The sequence below is a fragment of the Puntigrus tetrazona genome, chromosome 3 (assembly GCF_018831695.1).
Source record: "Puntigrus tetrazona isolate hp1 chromosome 3, ASM1883169v1, whole genome shotgun sequence".
NCBI lineage: Eukaryota > Metazoa > Chordata > Actinopteri > Cypriniformes > Cyprinidae > Puntigrus > Puntigrus tetrazona.
In genome coordinates, this window is record NC_056701.1 from 14,672,000 (window position 1) to 14,689,025 (window position 17,026).

General features: G+C 40.2%; 2 protein-coding genes across 2 annotated transcripts in view; both read left to right on the plus strand.

Moving 5' to 3' along the window:
• Nucleotides 1–317: 317 nt before the first annotated feature.
• On the plus strand, nucleotides 318–6,866 carry hrob (homologous recombination factor with OB-fold). The gene is given in 11 exon segments (XM_043229410.1): nucleotides 318–559; nucleotides 665–718; nucleotides 947–1,521; nucleotides 1,524–1,857; nucleotides 2,005–2,088; nucleotides 3,135–3,272; nucleotides 3,721–3,829; nucleotides 4,356–4,441; nucleotides 4,656–4,775; nucleotides 5,011–5,215; nucleotides 6,628–6,866. Coding segments are annotated over 11 exon segments (1,776 nt in total). The 5' UTR covers nucleotides 318–547; the 3' UTR covers nucleotides 6,687–6,866.
• Nucleotides 6,867–12,646: 5,780 nt separating this feature from the next.
• Nucleotides 12,647–17,026, plus strand: part of asic2 (acid-sensing (proton-gated) ion channel 2) — a 273,081-nt gene continuing 268,701 nt past the window's right edge. The window contains 3 exon segments of the mRNA XM_043235846.1: nucleotides 12,647–13,751; nucleotides 13,865–13,891; nucleotides 14,815–15,437. Of these exon segments, the coding sequence (XP_043091781.1) occupies nucleotides 13,879–13,891; nucleotides 14,815–15,437 (636 nt within the window). The 5' untranslated portion in view covers nucleotides 12,647–13,751; nucleotides 13,865–13,878.

The window sequence follows — 17,026 nt, forward strand, 5'->3', positions numbered from 1 at the left end:
ACATTATTTTTATTTTATACTTCCCTGTCACTACCGAGAGACTCGCTTACACATTTAGAAATATCCACGCATATCCTCATTTTCTACATCTGATTGCACCTCGTAAAATCCATTAAGCTTTACCTGCAGCGGTTGCTGTTATAAAAGACCGGTACAATTTGAACTCACTGTAGCAGAAAATAGATGCCATTTGCTTAGTATTAGGTGCTATTAGCAAAACGTGTAAATTAAACCGATATCTTATTCGCCTTCCCCAGCAGTCTCGGCCTCAGCCTCCCACTTCTACCCCGAACACGTGCAGCAGATGGCGCTGTGTCCCTTGTGCTGAGCCCGGCAACAAAACACGTCACCTGCGTACGTCACGCACGTCGTGAGTGTTTGAACGTGGCGCCGCGAAGGCGAAAATAAAAAAGAGATTACGCGATGTATGCTCTGTGCTTTTAAATGTCCGCAGATCACACGGTAACGAAACCTTGAACGAATGCTTGCTTACGTTAACAGTCGATGCTTGTCGCGTGATATATCCGCTCTCGTTAACTGAACAGACATGACGGCCACGGTAAGCTATGTACAAATAGCTAGCTAATTTATTAACGGACAGCTGTGTAAACATGACTGTTCGTTTAACGTTATTAATGATGATGTCTGTTGTTTGTTGATACAGGCTTGTAATAAATGGAAGGGCTTGTTCACCGTTGGAGAGGAGTTTGATGATGAGGTTTGGAATTTAGACCACTTTAGTTGTGAAATAGATTTTAAAGTTGGTATACTTTAGTAATGTCATTTGCACGTTAACTGTACACTTTGTAATGTGCTTAGAAGTGCCATGACAGACTATAACTTGTATTTCGCTAAGGTCTGCCTTTTATTAACAAATGTAAGCACACACACAAAGACGTTTGCTTGTCATCTTGTCATCTTGTCATCCGGGATTTCTCATTTGTAGGATTTGCTTGAAGCTGATTGGACGTGTCCACCTGAGCAGGCATGTAGTACAGCTTCTTCTGTAGCACCATCATCTGAATCCTCACATGTGCAGCAGAGCTCTGTTAACTTGTCAAATGCGTCCGAATCTGGTTCGGTTCTGACTCTTCGTACCCCAGCATGTGGCACTATCAGTGCCCTACCAGATCTCTCCATGCCCTGCCATCAGTCAATCTCTGCATCCGTTTCTTCTCTCCGATTGCCAGTGTTATTCTTGCAACCTCCCTCTGAACCAATAAACCCTCCACCCCAGGAGTCTTTTAGAGTCCTACAGAGAGACCTCCCTCCTCAAGATGACTTTGATGACTGGGACGTGGATCTGGAGGAACTGGATAGCATTCCTCAAGTGGTTTCTGAGCCACAAAATAATCCAGCTGCACCCTTAAAAAACATTTCACCCGCTAAACGCATGAGGCCGTCAGCGCCAGAAGTGTCCTCTCATGGAAGGTCCGCCGCCATCTCGTCAGTGTCCGTTACACGGCCCTTAGTCAACACCTCATTCGTGTCCATTATCCAAGGCCCCATGAATCCATCTACCCTTCGCGGAATGCAAATCTCATGCATGGTCCCACAACTCCAGCCTCGCGATTCCCCAGACCTGTGACTCCCAGGCCTCCAGTTGCGTCACCTCAGCTGGGGGCTTCATCACATAGGACCCCGCTGAAGCCTAGAGGGTCTCTCTTCCACTCTGTGTGTTCCACTACGGACTCCTCTTCCACATTTACACCTCGTGCTCTCAACACGCCTGTCCTGACCAATCACCTGGTCCAGCTGGTGTCTGCAGCCAATAAGACCCCTCAGAGACCACAAAGCCGCATGATGCCAGCCAAGGCACGCCGTTTTCCTGGCCCGGCCGGAGCACTTCCACTACAGGTCAGCCAAGCCCTATTTTGATTAATTATTGTTAGTGTCATACATTATGTACTGCTCAGAACTGTTAATGTACTGATAGTCTATCTATGACTAATTGTATTTCTGATTAGTTTTGATTTTCTAGTTCAATTTCTGTTTGTCGTGTAGGCCAGCGGACGAAGTCTTGATGACATTGTTGTGGCGGTTCCTCAGACGCCTGCACATGGAGCTGTTGCTCGGCTAAGAAGTGATGTATGTACATTGTGCTAAGCTTAATCTTTTTTTTTAACAAAAAGGGTGAAATTATGTAGATTTAGATATTAGGTCTTAAAAAAGGGTTAAACAAAATTAGAATTGTTTACTTGCCATCTTAATAAAATAACTCAATGAGGCGTGGCTTTGCAGAGTGATTTGAGAGGAGGGTGGGAATCTATTTTTTAAAGATAACCCACTATCACTATCCTCTCTTAAATTGTCTACCCTACCTTAATTACTCACCCTTATGTCGTTCCAAACCTGTAAGACATTTCATCTTCAGGATGCAAATCAAGATATTTTTCATGGAATCTGAGTGCTCTCTGACCCTCTGTAGACTGCAAGGATATTACCATTATCAACGCAAGGGCGTCAGTAATCAGGGGTTCAACCGTAATGTTACAAAGAAGACTATTATTTTTGCACACAAAAAGTAATATTATTTATTCAACAATTCTTACAATCTTCCAGCTTATGTACCCCAGCTTATGAGTGTAATCAGCATTGTTACATTCAGCATGAGTGCGCTTTCTACTGAATGTAAACAACTCTGAAACAACTGTCAATGGAGAGTCAGAGAGCTTTCAGTTTTCATTAGAAATCTCTCCTCTCTTTGATTTCTAAAGATGAACGAAGGTCTTATGGGTTTGGAGCAACATGAGGGTGAGTAATTAATGATATCGTTTAAGTTTTTGGCTCAACTACCACTTTATAGTGAAATGTATAAATATATAAAAGCAATTTCCAAATAAAGTGCCGCGTGTGAAATCTTATGCATCACAACATTATAAAATGGGTATTTATTTAAATATTATCTAATCATTATATTTAGTAGTGTTAAAGAAAAAAAGTTGTTGGTGTTAAATCTAAATGTAAAAATTGGAAAAATATGCATCAACAATTATTAAATATCCAATTTCGGCTGGTACCAAAATACATTGGTAAACTTTTTTTAAAAGTTGTGAAATTGCTTGCAGGTCCACTTTCTCTCACATACTCACAAACCTGCGCTCATCAGACAAGATGTCCATTTTTCACAGCAGGTTTCCAGCTCTCAGGTGATTGAGGAAGAGGAGTTCAGCAGGGGTCCGTGGGCAGTGATGAAGACTGAGATGGGATTGGACGAGAAGAACCCTTCTTGCTTTCTTCACTCTTACAGTGTTGTCATGGTACTCCGCAAGGTGAGCTAATCAGAAATGTCAAATGAGCTTTTTTGCTAAGAACAAAACTTTGTTAGTTTTGCAGAGTTCTTCATTTTCATCCAGAGTTGTACAATAAATATTTATTTCTTTTTATTTATGCCTAAAGTGGAAGTCCATGGCTGTAATCAGGACAAATGAGGGATCTCGGCTCCACAAATGATTAACACAAACATAATCACTGTTGTCATCAGTCACCTTAAAGTGATTATTAATGTAATTTTAATGTGTTTTGCCCAGTGTGTCATAACGATTCTCTGCTAATGGTACACGTGTGTTAAATATTCATTAGGCTGACAAATGCTGATTAGCTTTTCACTTGATTCATTACCAATGGCCTTGAGGCTGCGCTGCAACTTATGCTTTTTCTTTTCTCTTATTCTCGTTTTTCTTTGACGCTTATTTGTGACTTATCGCTTTCTCATTCCAGGCTGCTCTCAAGCAGCTAGCCAAGAATAAGGTCCCTAATATGGCTGTCGTCTTGAAGAGTATCACGCACACACATGCAGATGCAAAGGCCGTCTTCAGAGATCCAACAGGTACTAATAATTAGGGGATATACACCACCAGGCAGTGACTAAACAAAATGAAAACTGTATTTTAGCTGCTTCAAAGTTGCCACTATTTTGCAGATACTTTCTCATCCAACTTCATGGGGGTGGAGAGTTGTTATTTTAAAAACAGTTTTAGTACTTTACACTGTAATAACACAAACAATTTGTGTGTGTGTGTTTGTGTTAGTGCTGTCAATCAATGGAAAAAAATATTTGGTTAGATCAATTGCATTTAAATATTGAATTCAGTTAAACTAAAAAAATTTACCACCTTTAATCATTTAGTTGTTTAAAATGTTTCTCCGTTGTGATATGGGTGGCCATATCCATCCCATTTTCTCTCTCACACACACACACACACACACATGCACACAATCACAAAGAATGAAATCAGGAGGTCACTGACTGAGCTGGTGTTCTTGGTCTGATTGCACTTTCGTTTTCAGAAGTCTTTTTTTTTTTTTTTTTTTTTTTTTTTTTTAACTTCTGTGTTTTCTTTTGCACTGTGAAGGTGAGATGCAGGGCACAGTTCATCGTCGCCTGGTGGAGGAAAGACTGGGAGAGCTCAAGACAGGAGCTGTGTTGCTACTCAAACAAGTAACTGTATTTCAGACCTCATTATAGACCATCAGAGGAGATTATATACACTTTAGATTATTTAAAGCGCTGTGTGCTTATGTGGGTATTACATGACCGTCCTTATATTTGTAGATCCAGATCCTTTACTCTCCTCTGTCATTTCCAGTCTTTTACTTTGTTTTATATTGAATAATGAGGCAAGAAGTGCACATAATTCTCATTATTTTTAAAGGTGGGTGTGTTTTCACCATCACATCGAAATCACTACCTGAACGTCACACCCAATAACCTACTCAGGATATACCCGCCTGACGGGGTCTTCCACAACTCCCAGCCATCCCACTCTCCACTGGTGAATCACCTTTTTGTTCTCAAGTTTATTTTGACTTTTCTTTTAGTTTTTATTTTCTTCTCCAGGTGTTTAATGAGCCTGATACGGTCCTCAGCGTTTTACTTGTTTGTTCGTGAATTAGTTGGCCTCAGGAGATGCTTCCTTTTTTAAAATATTCCTTATGCAATTTGTGTGTTGTTGTCTTTTGCTTTTTTTTTTTTTTCCATTTCATTCTGGTTGTTGCGTGCACTTGCAGGAGCTTACGTTGCATAGTGAATCCACAAGGCCTGCAGGGGGCCCCGTGTCTCTGATGGAGCTCCACTTTGATGATGAAGACGACAGTGAAAATGTGGTTGAGGAAAACCTGGCTTCAGATGGTTTAGACACTGCAGCTGTCTCTAATGAGCTCTGTAAAGCACCTACAGTGTCCGGACAAACGGGAGACGCAGCATGGGACACAGGTGTGTATGTTGGAGTATCATCAATTAAGCAGTATCACACAAGCAAGTGTGCTGTTTTAGTCTCAAAGCGACGTACTGGCTGAAAGCTGGTGTGGCACAGAATGTGCGAGTGGAGTGACAGATTCTTTTTCTTGCTCTAAGGGGGTATATTTGGTTCATTTGATCTGGTGCAAAAAAGAAAATGTTACAGTTGGACCTGCTTAACAACAAACTTAAAGATGCAAATGGATATGATCACAAAATGATTAAATGGTGTATATGTCATATCTAAAACTGCTTTGTTCTGGGATAAATGCACTGGTATTTTTACTGGCTGTTTTGACTCCTTTAAAGTCAGCGTTCACGCTTATTTGAACTGACCGCACTAGAGTGAGTTTTTAATTGATCCAAACCTGCCAAGTGTTTCGTAAATACACGTTGCTTCATGTATTGCATTTCCACTGCCAAGCAAAACCTGCTCTGGGGTTTGTTTCCCATAATGTATGCAACTTTTGGTTCAAAAAAATTGATTCAAACACAAATTTGCAATTGAAACTATGATTTTAGGGAAACATAGAATTGTTGAAATGTTGGTAACCATGGAACTTGAGACCATATTGGCTAATCGTGTTTTTTGGGACAACTTCCACACTCAGCTCAAACACAGACATAATGACATTACTCTTGAAGTGTCCCTTAACCATTTAAAATGGAGAACCAGAACTAATATAATTTCACAAACTGCATCACTTAAAGCATGTGGTATGAAGTTAGAAAACCTTTTGTTGAAGGCAGGATGCCAGGCTAAGTCTAAATGGATACTTTTGCCAGACCCATTTGAATTTGGCACAATGTTGGTACAAATTCGTTCTGACCCATAAATGACTAGATACTTGAGCTCATTTAAAACGCATTAAACTGCTTTGATATACTAAATAGCACTGGTGAAGAAAACAAAAGCGTTAATAATAAGAAAGCTTTTGAATGTACATCGGCATCTGACCATGGGTTTACTGTAGTATCTATAACCTTAGAATCGTAGGCTCTGTCAGGCCTAGAATGAGCTGATGCGATTATTATTAAATCGGCCAACGTTTTGAGCGTTTCATGGTTTGTGATAAATGTTTTATCGCGCACCCCTAAGCTGGATTCTTTTTTTATTCATTAAACATTTACACCGTTTATTTGAACATACAATGTGAGATTTTCAGATAAGAATAATGCAATTATCTTATCAATTTTTATCATGCAATTCACTTTTAAATTTCAGCAAATAATGGTTTGTGTTCCAAACAGTGGGTGGTATGCTGCGCTAAGTTGGAGAAAGAAAATGTAGCCGCTTTTAATTTTCAGATGCTTCTGTGTTATTGGAATTATGAAGAAAGTCTGTGCATTTTAAGTATTAATCTGTGTTTGTGAATGTTTCTTTTAAGATGACCTTGATGAGCTGCTCGGAGAGTTACCTGCGGAGGCATATGATGCACTACATTAATCACATGGTCACTTTAAAAGGAAAGTTATAGTCATATTATAACCATGCACACCAATAGACGAGCATTACCTGCTACCCAGGCTACTGTTCAGTTTTTGTGTAAACCTTTTGTAAATATGTACACGAATCGCTTGTCTCTTGCATAAATTGAAAGAATAAATACCTGATGGGACCTGTAAATGATGTGTTCACTTCTTGAGTCTTGCTGACAAATGCCACATGCTTTTGAAGCTAGTATTAGATGGGTTGAAGGAACATGTCAGTACCGATCAATGTTAATTTCATGCTGAAATTAACCAGTAATCTGATGTGTTTTTTTTGGCAGGCTTTCCTTGTGAATTTAAATCAGCCATTAAGGCTACAGTTTGCCAGCTGGATTCCCCCTTAAAGGACTCAAATGGCGTAATTAGTCATTTTTGATGCACTAGCAGAGTGTCTGGCATAATGGGGTTTGTTCATGCTGTTTAAAAGCTTTTCCATGTCTTTCTGCAAGACGTCTTGAGTGGTTGACATTATTTGATCATTTCATTGATTATAATTGGAAGTCCCTGCCTGTTTCTTTGTCTTTCACCACCATCTTTTAATTTACATTTTTACCTGTCTTGATTAATCTTCACATTTTATGAATCGCTCTGCACTGTCTTGGTCTCGCAGTCTCAACAGCATGTCGCTCTGTGTATTATTGATTTCTAGATTAGGTTTATTCACTGTGAGTGATTATAAAGTCATGAAGGTGTAATTACTTATTCAGTCTTCCTTGGCGTACCTTGTGTAGAATAATTAATTGATTAAATATTAAACCTCCTGTCCTCTATGCATAACTTATTATTTGAGATAGAGGAGAGTAAAATCCATTAACTGGTCATTCGTGTGTGTGTGTGTGTGTGTGTGTGTGTGTGTGTGTGTGTGTGTGTGTGTATATATGTATGTATATATATAATTTTTTTTTTTTTGAGCACTAACATTTGTGAGATTTAGTCAGCCTAAAAAAAGATTTTGAGGTTAATTGATGTGTTAATGAAGGATTGGTTAGTGCACGTTTAGATTTGTGGAGTAAAAATTTGTCTTTATTTCAAAGTAAAAAAATAATATTAGGCGCTTGGGTTGAGATGCCACATTCGGAGTTAGTGCAAAGACCTAAGTGACTTGTTAATATTTTTAATTGCAATACTTTATGGGATTACAATTCCATAACGGCATAGATGTACATATTTTAGATCATCAAAACCTTTTGGCTGTTTGAGTAAATTCGTTACATCTGCTTCTATTGTATTGCTATTATGACATCTTCAATTAGACTATGGGTAATATGTAAATATTCATATGCTTGTATATAGGTCATGAATAAATGTACCTGTTTAATGAATCTCTTGGATTATTCAAACAAACTGGATACATTTCTAAAAAACTTTAAAATAAATGCACATTGTTCTTAAGGGGGGCAACTTGCCCATTACATTTATTTATTTCTACTAACATTTTACAATAAGGGTTTATTTGTTCGCATTAGTTAATGCATTTAACTAACCTGAACAAACAATGCATTTATTAGTGTTAATTAATCTTTGATGTTAAATGAAAATAGTTTTTGTTAGCTCTTTAGTTCATTAGCATGAACTAATGTTAACAAACAACTTGTGGTTTTAATAATATTAGCAAATGTTGAAATTAAATGCTGCATGAGTATTGTTTATTCTTCACGTTAACCAGTTTAATACAATAAGTTAACCTTATGGTAGTTTCTTATAAATTAACACATCTATCATTGTACTGTCACATTAGATAAATATCTCACCATCTTCAGTAATTTCCAATATATAGTTGATCCACCCGTCTTTTATTTACTAGTGTTTTAGTTCAAATCTTTGCATGCGTCATCAAAAGCCGAGTCATCTCTAAATAGCTAAATGCATCTTTAACCGCTTTGTTTTGAACTTTTCTCACAGGCATTTTCATCCATTAATAAACCAGCTTTTTTTTTTTTTTTTTTTTTTTTTGGAGTTTGCCGCTGCTTTGGTGTTGAGCTCAGAACAAAGACGGGATCTGATCTAATCTGTCAGCATGTCACAGATCAGTCTCTTGTTAGTTGGAGAATGAATGTGAGTTTTTATCCAGGGCCCAGAGGAGGAGTAATCCATGTTTAAACTTTGCTCATTACTGCAGCTGAGGGGGCACAGGGACCTTGCCTTATTCGCTTCATTAAGTCATTAACAGTCTGGAAGCCCTGCAGCTGTCAGCAATATCGGTGCCTCCGCAGAGATATTGGTGCGAGTCGAGCTGTGAATGGCATATGTGAGCGATGGAGGATAGGATGGGGATTATCAGCGGATGCTAAATTACAGCCATCGTTTCTAATATGCCCCCCTTTCATTTGGACTCTTTCCCCATGTTAATTTTTATACTAAAGGGATAAATAGGCGTATTACTCCGACTCATTTCTTTTATAAAATTAGAGATTTGTTCACTCGTCCTCGGCGCTCTTGGCTCGTCTATCTTCTGTCAGATGAATCACCCCAATAATCTCTTCGAGAGAGAGAGAGAGACGTTTTAAGTTTTAACGTGTGCTGCAGGACGAGCGTCGGTCACTAGGGGGCGACATGCGCACTAATGATCATCCCCGGATTGAAGCGTGTTTACCGAGTCATTACTGAGGCTAATGTGCCTCCACGAGGTCTTTAGCTCCAGTCCATAAAGACGTTACTACTGTTCCATCCCTTTTCTTTAGTTCTCAGTGATTTGCCTCGAGTAATTAACTGACACTTGAACAGGAGCCAGATTTAATCAGTATCGGGTCTTCTGTCAGTTTGAAAAGCCGCTGATTGTTGGAGGCACTTGAAGGATCAATCACCCAACTCTTCAGCGTTAATTAGAAGACCTCGCGGTTTTGGACGTGCCGAGTTTATTAAAAAAATGTACAAATTAACCTGTATGTATTTATTTCCCTCCGAATTGCGAATCTTTGGTGTTCCAGATGTAGCAGTCGATTCATCTGCTGGTCTAAATCGCTATTTTAACAAGACGGGTCTGTTCTCACTGCTTTTACTTCGGGTCTTGTGACCCTGCCTGCTGTCACCTTGCTGTTATTTTGCACTTCTTCACGGATACCTGTTATTTTCAAGAACACGGCTTCTGTCTTCAAACTCTGAGAAATTGTCGCAATTATCATCTGCTAGACTTGTGCAATACACCAGTAATACCCTTCTGTTTTTTCCTGACTGGATTTGTTCAGTCCTATATTATTTCCATAACAGACCAAGAAGCAGTTATCGTAAAAAGTTATTCTGTTTCAGCTTGCCAAAAAAAGTTATCATTTATTATTAAAATGAAATAACAGGCATTCAAATAAAGACGAGAATGAATAGAAATGTAACCGTTATAATGAAAATATTGTTGCCCATTCAAAATATTAATAAAAACAGCAATAGCATCTCAAGTATGTGCTTGCCTGGCTGGAAAACAAAGACTTGTTGAAGTTTAGCTGTTGTCTTGACGCTCAGCGTGTCTCTTGTTTTCTGTTGCTGATCATCATCATCACATAACAAGGCGTAACTGTGCCTCCTTCACATTTTAAGGGGCTGTTCACGCATAATCTATTGTGTAAAAACAGCTAGATGGAGCAGAACAGAATTAAACATCGCTGGGGCCTCAAATCGCACAATAGACGTGATGTTTGAAAATGAAATGTCCTTGTGTTGTTAAGTAGGGATATTGCAATATAGTGGTATTGCCAATAGCTCTGATATTTGAAAAAAGGAATAGTACGTATAACACACAAAAAAAGTTTTTAAAAAGTTAGCTCGCCAATTTGGGAATTTTTTTGCATTCTGTAAAAAGTTATTATTGTTCAAAAAAAAAAAAAGAGTTGATTCTGAATTATTGAAACATTCATGTCAACATGAAACATAAGCATAGAAAGATGAGATTTGTATAAATCGATCCGTTTCAGAAGACGGGGCTTAGAGGAGGAGCAATAATGTACTATTAAAAAAATGTAGTATTAAAAAACATAATGTTAAATAACATTTATCAACAAGATTACGATGTGAAGCATGTGCTGTCAGTTCTGGCTCATTTGATCAGAAGAGACGAAGGGAGAAAAATAGCAGTAAATATAAGATAGGAGGGCTATGAAAAATATCTGATCTTATCATTTTTAAATAATCCAAACTAAATTGCAGTTGTACTAGACAGCCATGACAGTCCTGCTTTAATTTTATTCTACATTAAAAAAAGTAATTCAAGTTTTAAGCGATGTGAGAGTGAACAAGATTTATGGAAGGTGCATTGAACTGAATGAGTGATGTTTGTCATATTAGACAGATCAAAGTTCAGGGGTTAGCTTTTTGATTTAGCAGCACATTAAATTGAACAGAAGTGACAATAAGGATGTTTATGTTACAACAGATCTGCTTGAACTTTTTATTCGTCAAAAGGTCTTGAAAATAAAAATGTACGATGTTTACACGTGAATATTGGGCAGCACAGAATGATTTCTGAAGGATCATTTGACGCTGAACAAATGTGTTTTAAATTCACAATATTACCCCACCACCAAAAAAAAAAAAAAAAAAAAAAAAAAAATATATATATATATATATATATATATATATATATATATATATATATATATATATATATATATATATATATATATATATTGTTTGCACAGTTATTTTAAAAAGTTAGTTTTTTTAGGCACCATAATTTGCTTTTGAAAGTTACATTTAATATCCATTCGGGTGAATGGACATGATGCTTCAGGCAGTATGTATTTTTCTGTCAGGTCATGACTGTGTCTCATATCCCCTTCTCTCTTCCCAACAGCTTTAGCTGAGCTCGTGTCATTACAGGCTGTCAGAGCTCCAGTATAAAGTTCCAGCTTCGCCTATTGATCTGTGTGCCAACCGCTCTCCTCGCCTAGAATCAGAGCTCTGGATGTGTGTGTGTCGTACACCCATTTTGCGTAAATGTATTTGCAGAGGTTCATAAATTACCTCTTTGCTCGTTCCTCTTCTCTGTTCCTCACATCTGCGTACCCAGGGCCGAAACGGATGAGAAAATCAGGGAACTGGAATGAGGGAATGAAAGTGTGTGAGGGAGAGACTGATGAGGGAGAGGGAGAATGAAATGGGTGTCAAGGGCAATGAAATAGAGAGGAACATTTTCTCCATCTCACCTAACCAAGACAAAAACAACAACGAAACGGAGAAAGACATTTACGGTCTGTTGTGAAAGATAAAACCAGCTTCTTTCCGTCTTGTTCCTGCTTGATGTGGGAAGGTTTATGAGAGGTGAAGAGAGCTCAAGTAGCCGTCCAGTTCCTCAGGCTCTGCTGTCTTAATGCAGTCTGGCATCTCCAGCCAGATGAGCCGTGAAAAACGTGGCGTAGACGATGTCATTTCCGAAAAGTCGCACTACATGACTGTCAGGAGGAGAGATGGAAGGAGAAATAAATGTGAAAAGTATTGTAGAATGATCTTCTACAGTGGCGCTCTGAGTCGGAGGAATGACATATATATATATATATATTTTTTTATATATCAAATTTTTCACCAGCTGCTCTCATCCATTTAAATTTTATTTTTATCCCCTTCTGGCAAATCCTTACTTTCCTCCAAATTCAGCTCTCCCTGTCATCTTATTTTTCATCTCAGTCTCTGTGCTCCCTCTCTCTCTCTCTCTCTCTCTCTCTCTCTCTCTCTCTCTCTTGTCCTGTCTGCTTGCATTACAACACACACTTGTAGCATCTCTCTCTCTTTCTCATCCCTGCTTTTATATCTCTCCTTTTTCTTGTCCATCTCTTTCAGTCATATTGCTTTTCCCAGCCCCCCTCCCTCAAGTGTTTGTGCCTTAAATGTTGCGCACACGCAAGCATTAAACTTAAAGATGCCTCGCGCAGTTTCCATTACACGTTTTCAGCGTGATGACAATGAGTCGCCCGCCGGGCACCAAATACAGTATCTGCCATCTCCCCCTCTTTTCTCACTCTCTGTGTTCCCTTCCTCTCCCCTTTTTCTCGTATTTGATTCTTTCCAGCCTCCCCGTTCCTCCTTTTACCCACAATCTGCTTCTTGTATCCATCCATCACGCTCTAAGCGGAGAGGAGAGGAGTGGAGTATGAACGCACGCGGGAGGAGAGGAGAGAAAAGCGAGCGCGAGAGGGGAAAGACGGCACAGCGTTTCGTGAAGAGCAAGGGCGAACGAGCCTCTCTCTCTCTCTCTTTACCTCAGTTTGCTTTTTTTTTTTACATGTGAAAGTGTGCGGGTATCTCACATCTGTATCGGCTGAGTTGTCGCTCGCGTGGATACGGCGAGGAGCGTGATGCACCGGGCGCGTGATGGTTTGGTTGGACTAGCGCGGGAAGCGCGAGACTAGAAGAAGCTGGCGTTTACACTCTCCGTCGACTCGGGATCAACGACAACATCTTCTCCAGCCCTCTCTGACCCGCCTCCCTCTCTCTCTCTCTCTCTCTCTCTCTCTCTCTCTCTCTCTCTCTCTCTCTCTCTCTCACACACACACTCACTCACTCACTCACTCACTCACTCACTCACACACACACACACACACACACACACACACACACACACACACACTCATGTACGGCTGGATGTTGTGTCGTTTGGCTACGTGAGGTGCTAAGAATCGCCTTTGGATGTCCAGTGACCGTGTGTGTATGTGTTTATGGGGGATGGGATAGTTTTTAAGATTCGTACCGTTTGCGTTTCATTTTTAGTTTTAATTTGAATAGCTTTATTGGCGTGACTCTTAGGTAGCAATACTTTACTGCCAAACTTGTTTCAGAAATGTGTGCTGTTTTGCTCTGGGCATTGTCTTATCTTTTAAACAAGTGGGAGAAAGTTAGAGAGAGATTTTTAGATGTAAAAGGAGAAGCAGAGGAGGGAGATGGTGTAGAGAAGGAGGATCCTGGCATTTGGAGGGGCTGAAGTGATGGAGTGGGTGGAGAGACAGACGGAGGGAAACCCTTGGGCAGCATCTTCCACTCCATTGCCACCCTCTCACACTGCTTAACTGGAGCAAGATCTGTTCTTCCTTCACTCAGTGATGTGTGTGTGTGGTCCAGCCTGATATTTATTTATAGGAGCAGCTCTGTCTACTAGTGTTCAATGGACCCTGTCTTTCTCTCTCTGTATGTGTATCGCTCGCTCTGATTGGACAGGAGACAGTTTGGCTATGATGTCAGGGGGTCTGTGAATCTTGATTTGTCTCTGTCCGAGCGTATGTGTTAGTTTATATCTGCTAAAATTATTTTTTTTCTTACGTATTTTTGCCATTGCATTCTTTCTCCTTTCTTCCCTTGTTCTTCTTTTTCACATTTTTCTCCTTGCTTGCTTCCATCTTCTCTCTCATTTTCCTTCCTTCCTTCTTTCATCAATTCTATCGTTCTTATTCTACCTCTCCTCTCTTTCTTCCTTCCTTCAACTTTTTCCTTCCTTGTTTGCTTTCTTCTTTCTTTTATTATTTTATGCCTTCCTTTTTCGCTCCGTTCTTCCTTCTATCCTCTACTTCCTTGTTTCCTTTATTTTTTGTTTGCTTTCTTTCTTCCATTCAATCTTCTTCACTCTTCTAACTTCCTGCTTGCCTTCCTTTTTGCCTTCTTATTCTCCTTTCTCTCTCATTTTTCTCCCTTCTTTCCTTCACCCCGTCTTCCTTCCTGTCCTCCCACCTGACTTCCTTCTTGCCTTCCCTCCTGCCTTCGTCTTTCTCTCTCATTTTTCTTCCTCTTTATCTTTCATCCATCCATCTCATCCTTCTGTCTTTCTCTCTTTATTTCCATCTTTCCTCTTATTTTTTTCTTTCAGTTTCGCTTTGTCCTTTTCTTCCTTCTGTGTCTGAAAACATTTTAGCTTCTTTAGTCAGTGGGGTCATGTTATATAAATCCTCTCTCTCACTGGTCTCTACATTCAGTTTTATGTTTTTTCATAAAGCCTTACAGTGTCACAGTGTCTCTTCATGTTTGTTTCAAACCCACCGCTTCAAGAAAGACTCTGTATTCCGTGATATATTATTGATGTGTCTGTGAAACTCTAATGAAGTGAAACATAGCCAGAATCATATGCCAGAAGGTGCCCGGGCTTAAACTGATAATCGCCGTGTGTCTGCCTGCAGGTGTGTGCGTGTCAGCGATGGACCTGAAGGAGGGCTGTGGAAGCGAGGCCAGCCGTGAGACCGAGAGCGGAGGCATGGGGAGCCTGGGAGGCCCCACGTCTTGGCAGTCCTTCGCCCATCGCAGCACCCTGCACGGTTTACGCTTCATCTTCCCCTACTCTTCCTCCTCCTCTCACCGCTCCACTTCACGCCGTCTGCTCTGGAGCGCGGCCTTGCTGGCCAGCCTGGTTCTGCTCGTCCTGGAGAGCACAGAGAGGCTGGCTTACTTCCTCTCGTACCCCCACGTCACGAGTGTGGATGCTGTGGTTTCTGGCAGCCTAGTGTTTCCCGCCGTCACCGTCTGCAATCTGAACGCCTACCGTTTCACACGTCTCACGCAGAACGACCTCTACCACGCTGGGGAACTGTTGGCCCTGCTGGACGTGCATCTGCAGATCCCTGAGCCGCACCTGGCCGAGCCCCACGTGCTGGCCTTTCTCACAGATAAATCCAACTTCACTAACTACCGGCCCAAGCCCTTCAGCATGCGGGAGTTCACTGAACGAGTGGGCCACGACCTGAAGGAGATGATGCTCTACTGCCGTTTCCAGGGCCAGGAGTGCAACCACCAAGACTTCAAAACGGTAAGGTGTTTCTTTTATAAGGTATTCTTTTAGGCTGGTAAAAAAGTGTTCAGATGTTGTGGACTAAAGCATTATGGGATCAGTGTTGTTAGCTCTAAAGATTATCCTTGTCGTTCAGCTGTTTCAAAGGTTTGTAAAAAATGACGATATTGATTCTTGCTGATGGTGTAGTTCTGGATGCTAAGCTGTGGAGTGAAGAGTTTTACTACTCTATTAAGCTACTCTCTGACTCTGTGTGTTTTCACCCTTTAAGTGCGGCTGTTTTCATTTTAACTGCTTTTATGGGCTGATTGATAATGTGTTGAATGTCAAGGATTCATTGCATCGCTTTTCAAAATGCCACAAGGATCCAGTTTCTACCTTAGGAACTGGTTTTCTCCAGAAATTATGTTTGAAACATAATGACTCTGTCTTAAAACCAACCGCTGACGGCTTCTGCCTACATAAACTGCATCATAACTGAAACAGACTCTCATAAGCCACTGATCCTCACGCGCAGCAACTTTCTTAAAAGCCGCTCAGACACGTTCTGGTCCTCATGTGAACCTCACGAGACTTGCTGATGCTCACGTCTCGTTCTGTTGTTTACATGTAGCCTGCTAATGATTCTGGAATGAAACAACTCTAGCTATTATCAGCATCCCCCTCGATCGTTCGTCCGCATTTTGCTGAGCTCCTCACAATGCCACAATGGCCAAAAAAGATACAAACAAAACCATTTCAAAGTATCTTTGGAAGCATTATTTGCTGACTACTAGTTGAAGCAGCCTCGGTGTCAGCAGCATGCCTACGGCAACAGGAAACGGTTTGCGAGACAGAGCCATTTACTTTTATGCATCAAGAATGAAATTGACTAGTTGTTGCTGTGAATATATGAAGAAAGCTGTCACTCTAGGATGTTGTCAAACTGGTTAAAGTGGTCTTGGTGGTTTTAGTGAAGATGTAAATGCTGGCCGCAGCTGTGTGTTGAAGAATGTGTTTTTCTCAGCACTGAGGGCTGAGATGATGAGGGTTGATAGCTGGTGTGATACTCTGTTGGAGTGCTGCTGTTCTCCTCAGGGGTTGTGGTCTGTTTATCCCCCCTCAGTCGCTACACGTGGGCTCTCAGTGCTTCGAACGGCACACAAGCACATTATAAACAAACTTGCAGACACACGCCACACACCAGCTTGCTTTCTGCTGCTTTGTGCTGTCTCTTCTTGTTTTCACTGATGATGTACAGTATGAGTCAGTGCAGCAAAAAGACATAATAGTGTTCTTGCTGGTTTCTAACAAAAAGTAGCTCTCTACATTCAAGCTATTTAAAGCATGCTTTTGATATCAGAATGATTTTGCAGTATGTGGCAGCAGCTGAAAGAAAAAAGTAAGAAACCCAATTAAGGATGAAGCATTACTTTGGATCGATTAATAAAGCATTGATTTATATTAAATAATTTACTATTAAAACAACTAACAGGACAAAAAGTTGACTAGTAACTATTTAGCTAGTTATGATTAACCACAGTTTCTAACTTGATATTTCAGTTTAAAAATGTCATGTATAATGGCATGCAGGAACTTTCTGCCCCTGAATTTTTTATTTTTTTTGT